This window comes from Aotus nancymaae, unplaced genomic scaffold, assembly GCF_030222135.1.
Source record: "Aotus nancymaae isolate 86718 unplaced genomic scaffold, 86718_ANA_hifiasm-v0.15.2.pri h1tg000103l, whole genome shotgun sequence".
Lineage (NCBI taxonomy): Eukaryota > Metazoa > Chordata > Mammalia > Primates > Aotidae > Aotus > Aotus nancymaae.
The window spans coordinates 5,235,443-5,248,575 of NW_026988518.1; the positions used below are offsets into that span (position 1 = coordinate 5,235,443).

Consider the following 13,133-nt stretch of genomic DNA (forward strand, 5'->3'; position numbering starts at 1 on the left):
TCTAGGGTTACTAAACTGGACTTCAGGAGTGCCTTAGACGTAAGGAACTTTTATCAGAAAGTAATGCAGTTATATCCCTAGTGGGCCATCTAAGATTACCAGATTGGCAGATCAAGGAGATGTGACGCCCATAAAAGGCAGTGGCATTCACATGCAGATGCCTTTCCGAAACAAGATAGATCTTTAAATCTGAGGCATTTCCCTAGGCTGGTAATCCTATCAGTGGGTGAAAAATCATGAATCGAGTACACACTATGTATCAGGCATGGGCATGAGGGATACAAAGATGGGCAAGAGCCTGTTCTTCCCTCAAGGAGGGGACATGGGCAGGTGTTCTTGGACATGTCTTGTGTGCCCATGCAGCCTTGGTGATGGCTGCCCTTCCCCGCCACGTGCTTGCCCACTGTCTGCCCAGGAGTCCACTCTGGGAGGGCGCCTGCCAGCCTCCAGCCAGTAATAGAACCTTGCTCTCTGAGTAGGGTTGGGATGGAAGCAGGCCTCCCTCTAGGTTGTTGTCATTACTGTTTGCCAAGGCTTCTCTCACAGTGAGCTGCCTGATACGCACTTCTTTGTTTCTTGTTATTTCTGAGTCTAGATTTTCTGGGAATCCAGTGTCTATATTTGTTCCCTCCTTGTTTAGATTCAAACTTTGAAATATCCAGTTTAAACTGTGTCCTCTAAGCTTGGCAGTCTAACGGTCATTTTCTAGACACAGAAGACAGAATTGACATTTTGTTTGCTCTGCATCTTTCTACCATTATACCCTTTGTTTTAGGCACTGGACTAGGTCCTTTTTAACTATTTATTTATATTTTTTGATACAGGGTCTCCCACTGTTGCCCAGGCTGGAGTGTAGTGGCCTGATCTCAGCTCACTGCAGCCTCAACCTCCCAGGCGCAAGTGATCCTCCCACCTGTCAGCCTCCCAAGTTGCTGGGACCACAGGTGTGTGCCATCGTGCCCAGCTAATTTTTGCAGTTTTTCTAGACACGGTCCCACTGTGTTGCCCAGGCTGGTCTCAAACCCCTGGGCTCAAGTGATCCTCCAGTGTTGGCCTCCCAAACTGCTGGTGTGAGCCACTGTACCCGTCCTAGTTATTTTTAAAGCTTTAATTTCTTGCCAGTCTCACAATATTTGTATATCGTGAGATACATTTTTGTATATTGTGAGATATAATGTCTTTGTATTTACCCGACTATACACATTTGGAGGGAAAAAATCATGCTGGTTGGTGCCATATGCTGATACCTTGATCTGAAGATCCAGTTGTACCTCTGAGAGGAGGACCTGGCTTTAAAATGCTCCTAGACTTTATTCCTGTTTAACTGAGGCGAGCGTGATTTTCCACAGCTTTCAGATGTCTGGTTCTTCCACATCAAATCTTTAGCACGTTCACGCCATGGAATGAGTCTTGGGATTCTGTGGTGACTTTGAGAAAGGCATGCATTCTATCTTCACATCACTGTCCCAAATGTAAAGTGATTTTCTCTAGAATTCTCAATCCTACCCTCCATAAGATATATGCCTGATTTTGTAAAATAGTTCCTCGATCCTTTTTGTCAGCAACGGTCTGAAAAAGACTGAGAATTTCAGATGCAAAGACATTCTAAGCAGTGACAAGAGCTTTTGCAAAGACAGGCAGGAACCAGCCTCAGGAAGAGTGGTAAAGGGAGTAGACAGTGGTGAAGGCTGGCGCCCCAGGTGAGCCTGTCTGCGGTGGGGCTTTCTTTGCGATTGCAAACAATAGATGGAACAAGTTGCAGTGGGGTTTGCTTAATTGAATGCTCTGTACCTGGGCACTCAAGCTGATAAAATTGGAGGGCATGCATGCTGCTATGTGTCAGGTATTGCAGTGGGTCCTGGATGTTCTATGGAACAGGCTTCATCCTCACAGTGGCCCTGGAAGGAAGGAGTCTACCCACAAGGAATGGGGTGACCTGGGTTCAGTTACTTACTGAGGTCACACTGGAACTGGGAACACAGTGTTTTGAAGTTTGGCTTGAAAGCATGTGATCTTCAGTACATGTTTATAGGATTCTTTGTGGAGAGACTTAAGGCAGATGAAAATGTTGAAGCCTGTTCCTTGTCCTTGCATGAGATATCAAGAATGGCAAGTGACAGTGAGAAGGAAGGAAAGGAGGAATCTTGATATTTGAGATGGAAATCTGTTTGGTTCCTGTTTTAGGACCGTGGTAGCCCCCACTGTTCCAGTCTCTCTTTATTTTAGACACCCTATTTTATATATATTTTTGCAAACTCTTTAACATACCTTATTTAATAGCTCTTTCTGCTAGAATGTAAGCTTTTAGGGCAGGGAGTTGCCTTTGAACTGTACCTGGTATGAACCAGCCATTTAGAGGAAGGACAGAAAGAAGGAATAATGGAGAAAGAAGACGGAAGTAGAGTCTAAGGAACACAGGGAACACTTGAAAAACAGAAGCTAATGTTGAATACGAGTTTACTTAGAGAGTTTGGAGTAATGCTGGATTATCCTGGTGGCTCAAAACAGGTGCCTAGTGAGAGTTCAGACACAACTGAAATTAGGGAGACTGTTGTCATCACCAGGGACAGTAACCTGGAATTGTCTGCTTCCAGGTTTGAACAAGCTCTGTGATGACAATGCATTGTGAGAAGGAATACATGTGAAAGACGAGCAGTCTTCATTCTCCAGTGGATTCTGGAATGTCCTGGGTCTAAGCGGGGGCATCAGACAGTTCTCACACATGAATATCCTCACTCTACCTCATGGCAGATGTGCCCCCATCTTTTTTCCAAATTGCACTTGGGCTGAATGCTCCCTTTGTACACCAAGAAGCACCGTTCAGCAGTGCGGGAATTGTGCTTTTGGGTCAGCTGTTGAGGTCCTTTTTGAAGCTGGGTCTCCCTTGTTTCTCTTTCTCCCTTTCTGAGGGTTCTGAGGGGGAAGCTTCTCAAATCTCAGAGCCAGGGAGGGGCATGGCTATTTCCCAGCAGCTGGTAGGCTTGTGTCTGCTCTAATGTCTCCCTTCACTGTTAGGATGCATAGGCCTTTGGGGTTGCGTTTCTAAAGGCGGTCTTAGTCCAGAGCTGTTGGATATATGCTTAATAGTGATGTGTGGCATGTGTGCATGTGGGCTGGAAGAATAATTGGCTGAAGGATAGGCCCTTCCCTTTAAGGGAGTGTGATTTGGGGGAGAGACCTGTACATCTTAGTGTATCCAGTGTTTCTAAACCTTGTTTTCATTATCCCTTTCTCCAAGAGTTGTTTTAGGCATTGTCTGTAGTTACCTCCTATCCCCTGCCAGATTTAGAACAAAGGAATAAGATTTTGTTGGGTAGCGTTGAACTTTGGAGGGTCCTGAGTTTTTGTGATGTCTAAGATTTTTTTTTTGCTGTCTACCACAAGAAACACTTTTCACCCCTTTGGGACACTACCACCCCTGTTATGAATGCATGCGCTACCTACTTGTATATCATTTATTTTTGTTTTAGAGACAGATTCTCACTCTGCCACTCAGGCTGTATGACACAATCATCAGTCACTGCATCCCAGAACTCCTGGCCTCAAACAGTCTTCCTGCCTTGGCCTCCCAAAGTGCTAGGATTACAGGCATAAGCCACCCACCTGGCCTATTTTTTTTTTTTTTTTTTTTTTTTTTTTGATAGAGACAGGGTCTCCCTATATTGCCCAGGCTGGTCTCAAACTCCTGGGCTCAAGGGATCCTCCTGCCTCAGCCTCCCAAAGTGTAAGGATTACAGGTGTGAGCCACCACGCCTTGCCCAGCCTAATTTTTTTTTAAAAAAAACAATTACTATTTTAGAATTGGCCTAGCATGGTGGCTCACACCTGTAATCCCAGCACTTTGGGAGGCCGAGGTGGGTAGATCACCTGAGGTCAGGAGTTCAAGACTAGCCTAACCAACATGGCAAAACCCCGTCTCTACTAAAAATACAAAAATTAGCCAGGTGTGGTGGTGGGTGCCTGTAATCCCAACTACTCAGGAGGCTGAGGCAGGAGAATCGCTTGAACCTGGTAGGCGGAGGTTACAGTGCGCTGAGATCGCACCATTGCACTCCAGCCTGGGCAACAGAGTGAGAGACTCCATCTCAAAAAAAAACAAACAACAACAAAAGCAAACAATTATTATTTTAGAATTATAAAAGAAAGTGAGGGGTAAAGAAATGTCATAAAACAAGAAAGGACTGACCTGCGTTTGAACTGAAGGGTGACCGCACACTGCTGCTCTTGACTGTCCTGACGAGAGGACCAAGGGAAGCTCTGAGGGCTGAAGCCACCACCACCATCACCACGGGATAAGCCCTGGACTCAGGCACAGGAAGATGAAGAGGAGCAGGTGAAGTTGTCAGAGGAGCTGGAGCAGAGCAGATTGAAGGCTGAATGCCAGGAGGAGAATTAGCTGCATCTGATGCCCCAGGAGGCTTTTTTCTTGGTCCTTTTCTTCATATGTTGGTTGTATCTGCCAAGAGGGATGTTAGAGAGCTTCGGGGAGGATCCTCCAGCGGATGTGTCCAGACGGGATTCTCCTGGGTTCCTGGATCGTTTTCATGTGTGCCTTGATGCAAAGAAGGCTGTCAGGCACTGCCTGGAGAATTTGTGTGTGCTTAAGAAATGAAGGATGGGCATATAAAGAGAGGGACTGCTGTGGATTTGAAAGAGCAAGGCAGAAAGTCTGTGAAAGCAGCGTGGGAAGGCCAAGTAAAATAAATCTTGAAGAATAAAGAAAAGGATGTTTATCAACAACTTGGAAGAGTAATTTTTAAGTAAATTAGAGTGAAATTTCCATGAAGTATTAATGAGGTTTAAGCAGTTATTTTAAGCTAGCTTTCTTTTGGTGAGAGAAAGAAAATGTCAGCATTTTTCTGCCAGTTGTTCAGAAATTAAAGCTTTTTAGATGAAAATAGTGAATCATTTTTCTTGGCCAAAGATGACTTTTTAAAATTGCTCTCAGTTCCTTGATTTTAAAAGATGACGCTGCTTAGCTGGCCTGACTGCATAAAGCTCACTTACTAGAAAAATACTCGCAGTATTTGGATAGAAGAATGCTGTTGCTCCTTTACTTAAAGGAAACCCTTAGCCCAAACCAACAGCTATTTGGTGTGGCTGCCTTCCTGGTTTTAATTTTTAATTGATCAGTTGGGGCCTTGAGTTTTGCATACATGTACTTATGAATTTCTTCTGTGCACGTGGTAATATGATAAGTCTCAAGGACAGCATCATCTGTCCAGAGCCCCACCCCGCAGCCACTCATTGGTAGAGCCAGGATTTGAACTGAGGTCCACCTGACCCCAGTGCTTGATTTTTGTCTCATCACTCCCTGACAAGAACTGTCAAGAGAGAAGATGAAACTTCTTACTGGAATCTACTAGGATATTTCAAGTTAGGTATGTAATCACTTCATGGTTTGGGGCATGGCACCAAATCTCTTGGACACATTTTGAAAAAAGGACACATAAATAGGCTTTTAATGTTTTTCTGCTTAAATAATAATTGGTATCATTTGGTATAAGAATTACCATCGTCATCACCATCCTGCGAAATACCTCAAACTACTCCAGCATAATTTTTTCTCTACATTTGAAGAAACGAGAAAATACTTATTCAGTTTTTGATTATTTGACCAAATTGTGTAGACAGCTGAGAGTAGGAAAGGACCCAGTAGAGTCATCCAGTTCAGCCTTCCTCTTGGATCCAGAGAAGTTAGAGGAACTAACCCAGGGCCCATAGCAAAGACAGATGGAGCCAGGCATGGCACCAAGGCACATCTCCTCTCACCCTAGCATATTACGTTTTTCTTCAGATTGATCAAAATCTGTCTCCTAGTTGAGAATGCCTCCACTTTTGGAAAAAACAATCACCTTACAATTAGAATTTGCTTTCCATAGTTGATGCTTGAGGAGTACTGTTTTCTCCTTTTCTTCTTTGCCTATCCCCTTTCATACCCCCACCTCCAATTTACATGGAGAGAATTTATTTTTCCAGCCACCCAGAACAAGACCCCAGAGTGAAAGTATAGTCAGGACTTCAGAATTAATGTGTCTACCGGCTGGGCCTGGTGGCTCACATCTTTAATCCCAGCACTTTGGGAGGCCAAGGCAGGCAGATCATCTGAGGTCAGTTTTCAAGACCAGCCTGGCCAACATGGCAAAACCCTGTCTCTACTAAAAATATAAAAATTAGACGGGCATGGTGGCATGCACCTGTAATCCCAGCTACTTAGGAGGCTGAGGCAGGAGAATTGCTTGAACCCGGGAGGTGGAGGTTGCAGTGAGCCAAGTTCATACCACTGCACTCTAGCCTGGGCAACAGAGCAAGACTCCATCTCAAAAAAGAAAAATAAAAATGTGTCTACCGATTTAATATTTATTTTCTAAAGGTGCCATATAAAAATGGCTTTATTTGATGTGTTGGAGGAGATATATTATCCAAGAATATTTATCTGAGGCATAATAGGAGTAATGGAGGTTGGGAGTGGTGGCTCATGCCTGTAATCTCAGCACTTTGTGGGGGCTGATGCAGGAGGATTGCGTGAGGCCAAGAGTTTGAGACTAGCCTGGGAGACAGCCTTACATTGTACTTAAAACTGTCTTTTATAAACTAACCTCCAGGCCAGACTGGATCCATGAAACGTTGCACAGTTAGTCATCTTAATATGAAAATTTATAAACTTGTTGGATTTCCTTTTGTAATTCTGGTTAAGTAAATCTACAGTTTAAACCAATTATCCATTATTCTATCAAAGCTGTAGAGTCATTTTTCCAATTTGGGGTAAAGGGCACAAAGGATCAAGAACTGCCATCTCCCTAAAGCCACAGTAATTTAGAGGAATAATTTGCCCCCTCTCCGTCAAAGCAGAAGCCTCATGTTTTGGTGTGTTGGGGAGGGGAAGAGGGTCCCTGAAAGCAGCCCAGGAGTGGTCTAATTATGTGCCAGGGATCTCTCAGGCTCAGGAGCCTTTAAGAGGGCAACATGGAATATAGAGCTTTCCACTTATTTGACCTGGGAAACAGGATCTTTTTCCAATCTTGAGAAACGTAAAAGGCTGTTGTGGCTCTTGATAGGCATAAAAAGGAACTGTGATCAAGTGTGACACTTTGAGTCTATGTTTTTTAAGACTCAGTGTTGGTTTTCACTGTTTGGTGACTTACAGGTAAGCTGGCCAGGCTCATAAATGTCTGTCCGGATCTTAGTGATCAGGCTCTCTCTCTTGAATGCAGCCCGCAGTCCTGTATGCTCTGGCACCAGCAACCTAGGGCATTTCTCACAGCTGTGCTTGGTTCCTCCATGAATGGTGTAGACTGGAACTTGTGAGACGTCCTTGTGACTAAAATGTCAAGATGCCATTTCATTTCTTGCAGTAATTAAACCTCCATATGTCTTATGGCACAGCAGACATTTCTACCTTTATTCCCATTTCCAACAATGTAATTGATTTCCAAGCTCATGATCTCTATCCTCTGGGCATTTCCTGTGTATACTTGGCATTTTCACCTGTGCTGAATGAGAAGACAAATGAAACTGGATTTTTCCTTCTTCCCAGATGTAGGTTATTTTTTTGGGGAGGGGGGTCGGTGGGGGATGGGGTCTTACTCTGTTGCCCAGGCTGGAGTGCAATAGCGGGATCATGGCTCACTATAGCCTCGATCTCGTGCGCTCAAGTGATTTTCCTATCTCAGCCTCCCAAGTTGCTGGGATGACGGCATGTACCATCAAGCCCAGCTGATGTTTTAATTTTTAGTAGAGATGAGGGTTCTGAATGTTGCACAGGCTAGTCTCGAACTCCTGAGCTCAAGCTATTTACCCAGCTCCGTCCCAAAGTGCTGGGATTACAGGTGTGAGCCACTGCGCCTGCCTCAGCTGTGTTCTCCATAAACCTGATTAACCAGCCCTTTTAAGGACTCCAGGACAAGGAATAGCTTCAGAACTTGGGCATGTGATTTGTTAACAATATTTTGTTTAAATTTTAGTTTTAAAATTATTTTAAATTGAGGTCTGTGGTCTTATTAAAAATGGATCTTTCAAAACTTATGTTTAGTAGTTTTACCATGTATAATAATAGCATAGCATTTGTGTTGGTGAGTTGTCTTTATTTTAGAATTCTGCACGTAAGAAGTTAACAAACTTTCTTTCAGTTTTATCATATGTTTGGGTGGCAGGTTCAATGCTAGGTACTAAGAATCTGAGTGAACTAGATGCTTTTCCTTCCTGTAAGAAGTCTAATAGGATAGCGACGACATAAACAACTTAAATATTGTACAGCAATTAGTACGGAGGAAAGTGTGTGTGTGTGTGGTATGTAGTGTGCATTTGGCTGAATAGAAGGCAAACACCAGAACTTTCCAGTCAACAAAACTATTGGATGTTATGTTTTGGCCAGGTGACATACTCTGTGAAATAACTGCGTGTGTCAGAATCCTCTCCCCATCTTTTTTTGGAGTAGGGTGATTAATGACTTAAAGTTTGAGTGCCGTATTGTCACACACCGTTAAATCCTTGTCACTTCCTGTGGGTCATGAATGGAAATCTGACATCTCTTGATGGATATTCTCTCCTTGTCAGTCCCAGCCTCTCCATGTGCTGTTCAAAAATTTGTTATTAGTTACTGAAGCTGTAACAGTTGACTAACTTTGCCAGTGAGCGCTACTGAGTGTCACTTACTGCACTTCACAGCTGTGGTCTTAATGGATAGTGAAAGCAGAGCGCTTTGTGAGTCGGCAGTTTCTGGTGCTTTAGTGAAATTCTTCTAAAGTGAGTTAACTTGTATTTCAGATTGCTTCCAAGTATGATCATCAGGCAGAAGAAGATCTTCGCAATTGGATAGAAGAGGTGACAGGCATGAGCATTGGCACCAACTTCCAGCTGGGCTTAAAGGATGGCATCATCCTCTGCGAGTGAGTTACGGCCCTCCATGGTCTGTTTCTGTTCTTCTAGTTCTTTCCACGGCCTTCTCTGTTACTCTCCTTCTCAGCCCAGGGAGTCACACCTTGATGTTCTACAGATATATTTATTGCTTTCCTTTACTGATGTTAAAGGGAGCAACTTGATATTTCAATCCTTGTTTTTGTGTGACCAGTAAATAGTATGTCTCATATTTTTGTTTTCAGACTCATAAACAAGCTACAGCCAGGCTCAGTGAAGAAAGTCAATGAGTCCTCGTTGAACTGGCCTCAGGTAACAGCCAAACCAACCACCTCTGGTTCTAGTGGGTTGCATTTTATGTAGTGAAAACTTTATTTCAGGTTTGGTGGGTTTTTTTGGTTTTTTGTTTGTTTTACTTTTTGATTAGTTTTTAAATAGACATTGTAGCAGAAATTTGTACATATTTATTTTTGCTTTTTTTATGGTCCTATAATTACTTATTGAACTAGTTCTGTAATTATTACATTTAACTTAGAAGTTTTCTTATATTTGGTCTGTGTACATTCAGAAAGGACTTGACACAGCTTACAGAGAGAAGTGCAATCCAGACCTTAAGGATAAACAAGGGAAAAAGCAAGGCCTTCCACATGACTCACGGTGGCCTACAGAACACTGTATCAGACAGAATCTTAGTTCATGAATATGTATGAGTAAGGAAAATGGGGTACTTACTGGTCTTGAACATGTGTTTTGAGATATGAGAGAATGAGTATTTAGTAACCATAAATTTATTCTGAAATTAAAATGAAAACACATACTGAATTATTTATTAGTATGAGTAATTATATACCTTCTAACGAGGTTCCAGGCCTGGAAAGCTCTGATACAGAAATCTTTTAAAATATATAAGGAAGAGCTTGCCCTTAAAACCTGAAAACACTTAACTGTTTAAAAATATTGAGACCATGATGTGACCCACAGAGAGAGACACACACACTCTTCTTGCTCTTTCTGTTCTAGAGAGAGCCGTGCTCAGTATGTATTTGGTTGAATCCTCGTCAAGCAGCTTTCTGGGCGGCATCTTGTAACTAGTTATGAAGCCTTAGAATGCTTAGAAATTATGAATGTCAATATTTAGCTCCAGATGTTATAAAACTCTTTTTCTTTACAGTTGGAGAATATTGGCAACTTTATTAAAGCTATTCAGGCTTATGGAATGAAGCCACATGACATATTTGAAGCAAATGATCTTTTTGAGAATGGAAACATGACCCAGGTTCAGACAACTCTGGTGGCCCTAGCAGGTCTGGTACGTACATCTCTTTAATGGCTGGTTAACAGATTCCCACGGCGTTGGTGATGAATTGCATCATTGCTTTCTCATCAGGGTTCAGATCAGGTGGGGCGGGGCCTGTCTCTTCTCTAATTATTAGCTTTGTGGAAAGACTGCTGACATCAGCTGCCTCGTACTAGGTAGCTTACTTACAACACTCGCATTTCAGATGACACAGTGTATTACTGAACAGCCTTAAATATTTTTCATCTCTAATTTGGGCCCCCTTCATCTGTGGTCATATCATTTCTTTGTTATTCCTTCTGTGAAACTGCGTTGGCCTTTTCAGTTAGTGTGCATGTTTCTGTCTAGGCTAAAACAAAAGGATTCCATACAACCATTGACATTGGAGTTAAGTATGCAGAAAAACAGACAAGACGTTTTGATGAAGGAAAATTAAAAGCTGGCCAAAGTGTAATTGGTCTGCAGGTAAGTAATGTGGTGTTTCTTATTCAGTTACTTATTCAGTATGATTAATTCTTACCATGCAAAATATTAAGCCTCTCCTAAGTAAAGAATAGATAGAAGTACTATAGTACTGGGGTGTGTGTGTAGTTTATATAATTTATGTCTATTTAAAGCCCATAAGACTAAGTTTTAGAGGAAACCTCAGGTATGCCACCTGACTTGACAGTTATTTCCCCCAGGAAATGAAAATTTTTGTTTGACTCATACTATTTTTTTAAAGGAAAAAATGCACTTTTAAATTTTTTATTTTATCTTTTTTTTCCCCCAAGATGGAGTCTCGCTCTGTCACCCAGGCTAGAGTGCAGTGGTGCGATTTTGGCTCACGGCAACCTCTGCTTCCTGGATTCAAGCGATTCTCCTGCCTCAACCTCCCAAGTAGCTGGGATTATAGGCATGAGCCACCACACCCAGCTAAGTTTGTATTTTTAGTAAAGACCAGCCTGGCCAACATGGCGAAACTCCCATGTTGGCCAGGCTGGTCTTTAACTCCTGACCTCAGGTGATCTGCCCGCCTTGGCCTCCCAAAGTGATAGGATTACAGGGGTGAGCCACTGCACCTAGCCTATTTTATGTGTAGGTAGGGTCTCACTTTGTTGCCCAGGATAGTCTCAAACTCCTGTGCTCAAGCAATTTTCCTGCCTTTGCCTCCCAAATTGCTGAGATTACTGGCGTGCACCACCACACCCAGCCAGAAAATGCACTTTATAAATTCCTTAATGTTAGTGACCAAATGAGGCAATTTTACAAAACCTTAATGCCAAAGTCACTTATTTACAGTACTAACGCATGATAGAGCAGCCAAGCCCTGGTAGAATTTGTCAGTTTAAATTCTTCTGACGTACGTAGTTGAGATGTTTTCCTTCCCTTCATTGTTCCCCTGGAGAGTGTCATGGAAACATCATTGCTCATGTCCTAAATGCTGTTGGCTCTCCTCTCCAATACCTGCTTGATACAGTGCCCCTCTCTTGACTGAGTCTTTGTAAGCTGGATTTATTTTTACACAGTACAAAATTGTATTGGTGAGAAACTGGAAACCTACATTTCAGAACAACAGTTGGTTGAATTACGACTCCATAAAAGCAAAATGGAATGTAAAATTATACAGTAGAGTTTGAAAAGATAGGTTATGGGGGAAAATCAGATCATCAAAAATCAGGTCAGTCTGCATTTTTAAATTAAAAATGCACATACATGTTTTTGTATGTATATGTAGATATGTACGTGCATCTGTAGATATATACATAGACACATAGGTAAAAAGCTAAAAGCGTATTCACAAATGTTGACAGTGAATGGATGGTGGTAGCACGATGATTTTTGTCCCCATCCTTTTTGCTCATATGTGTTTTCTGAATTTTCTCCAATGAACAGATTTTATATTTAGTAATAAAGATTTTCTTTAATCTTATTTTTAAAGAAAAGAGATTCAACATCAGAAAAGTGTTTCTAACCAGTGGAACAGGATGTAATGGTCAGTCCTGAAGCCGTACTATTCTCAGTGGGGAAGAAAAGTTAATTGTTTCCCTGAACTTTGCCGAGTTCAGATTCCTTATTCCACCTTTCTCCAGCTCTGTCCAAGGACATAGCAGTTGCAGGAATAAAATGTGGTTCCCTTCTGGCGAAAATGTTGGTGATTTTGAAACTTAAAGAAACCCTAGTTACACTCCCAGAGAATACACCTGGCATTTGCTTTCACATTTTATTTAAAACATTCTGGGAGTAGAACAGCATATTGCTTGGCCTAGGATTGCTTCTGTTTAAATGACTGAAGCTGGTGCCTCTTAATTTGGTTATCTGGGGAAAGAGTAGCAGAGGAAATTATTCTGCCACTGTAATGACTTTAGTTTGTCAATCCACCTGTTCAAGTGTGTTTAATTGTGCTTCGTGTGAGGTTTTATGTATAGTGGATGTCTTTAAAATTTTCTTTTTAAAGTTAGCACTTGAAATTTGTTTGTAAATGCACAGAAGAGTTGGCTGGAGCCTCAGCTCAGTAACTTATCAGTTGTGCCATTCTATCTTTTTAGTAGCATGGAAAGTTTTTTTTGTGTTGTATATATTGTTGACATCTGATAATTAGTGGAATTTTATTTTTAACTTAAAAGATGGGAACCAACAAATGTGCCAGCCAGGCCGGTATGACAGCTTATGGGACCAGGAGGCATCTTTATGATCCCAAAATGCAAACTGACAAACCTTTTGACCAGACCACAATTAGTCTGCAGATGGGCACTAACAAAGGAGCCAGCCAGGTAAGCAGTACCTTTTTATTTGTGCGAGAGTACACTTACTTTATTCTTATTAACTAAAAGTTTCAAGTAGGCATTTTTTGTATAGTTTATTTAGAGTGTATTCCTTTAGGAATGTGAACTTTGCAGGGAAAGCAAAAGAATCAAAAGACCTTTTCGATAGCAGCAAAAGTATGATGTGTCTCATGGTTTTTGTTGGCAGTTAGAACAGCTGGCCTTTCTACCTAGCC

General features: G+C 42.0%; 1 protein-coding gene across 1 annotated transcript in view; it reads left to right on the top strand.

Moving 5' to 3' along the window:
- Positions 1-13,133, top strand: part of CNN3 (calponin 3) — a 30,169-nt gene that overhangs the window by 14,857 nt on the left and 2,179 nt on the right. The window contains exons 2-6 of the mRNA XM_021668158.2: positions 8,767-8,888; positions 9,102-9,168; positions 10,028-10,165; positions 10,502-10,618; positions 12,760-12,906. Of these exons, the coding sequence (XP_021523833.1) occupies positions 8,767-8,888; positions 9,102-9,168; positions 10,028-10,165; positions 10,502-10,618; positions 12,760-12,906 (591 nt within the window). The remainder of the gene's footprint in view (positions 1-8,766; positions 8,889-9,101; positions 9,169-10,027; positions 10,166-10,501; positions 10,619-12,759; positions 12,907-13,133) is intronic.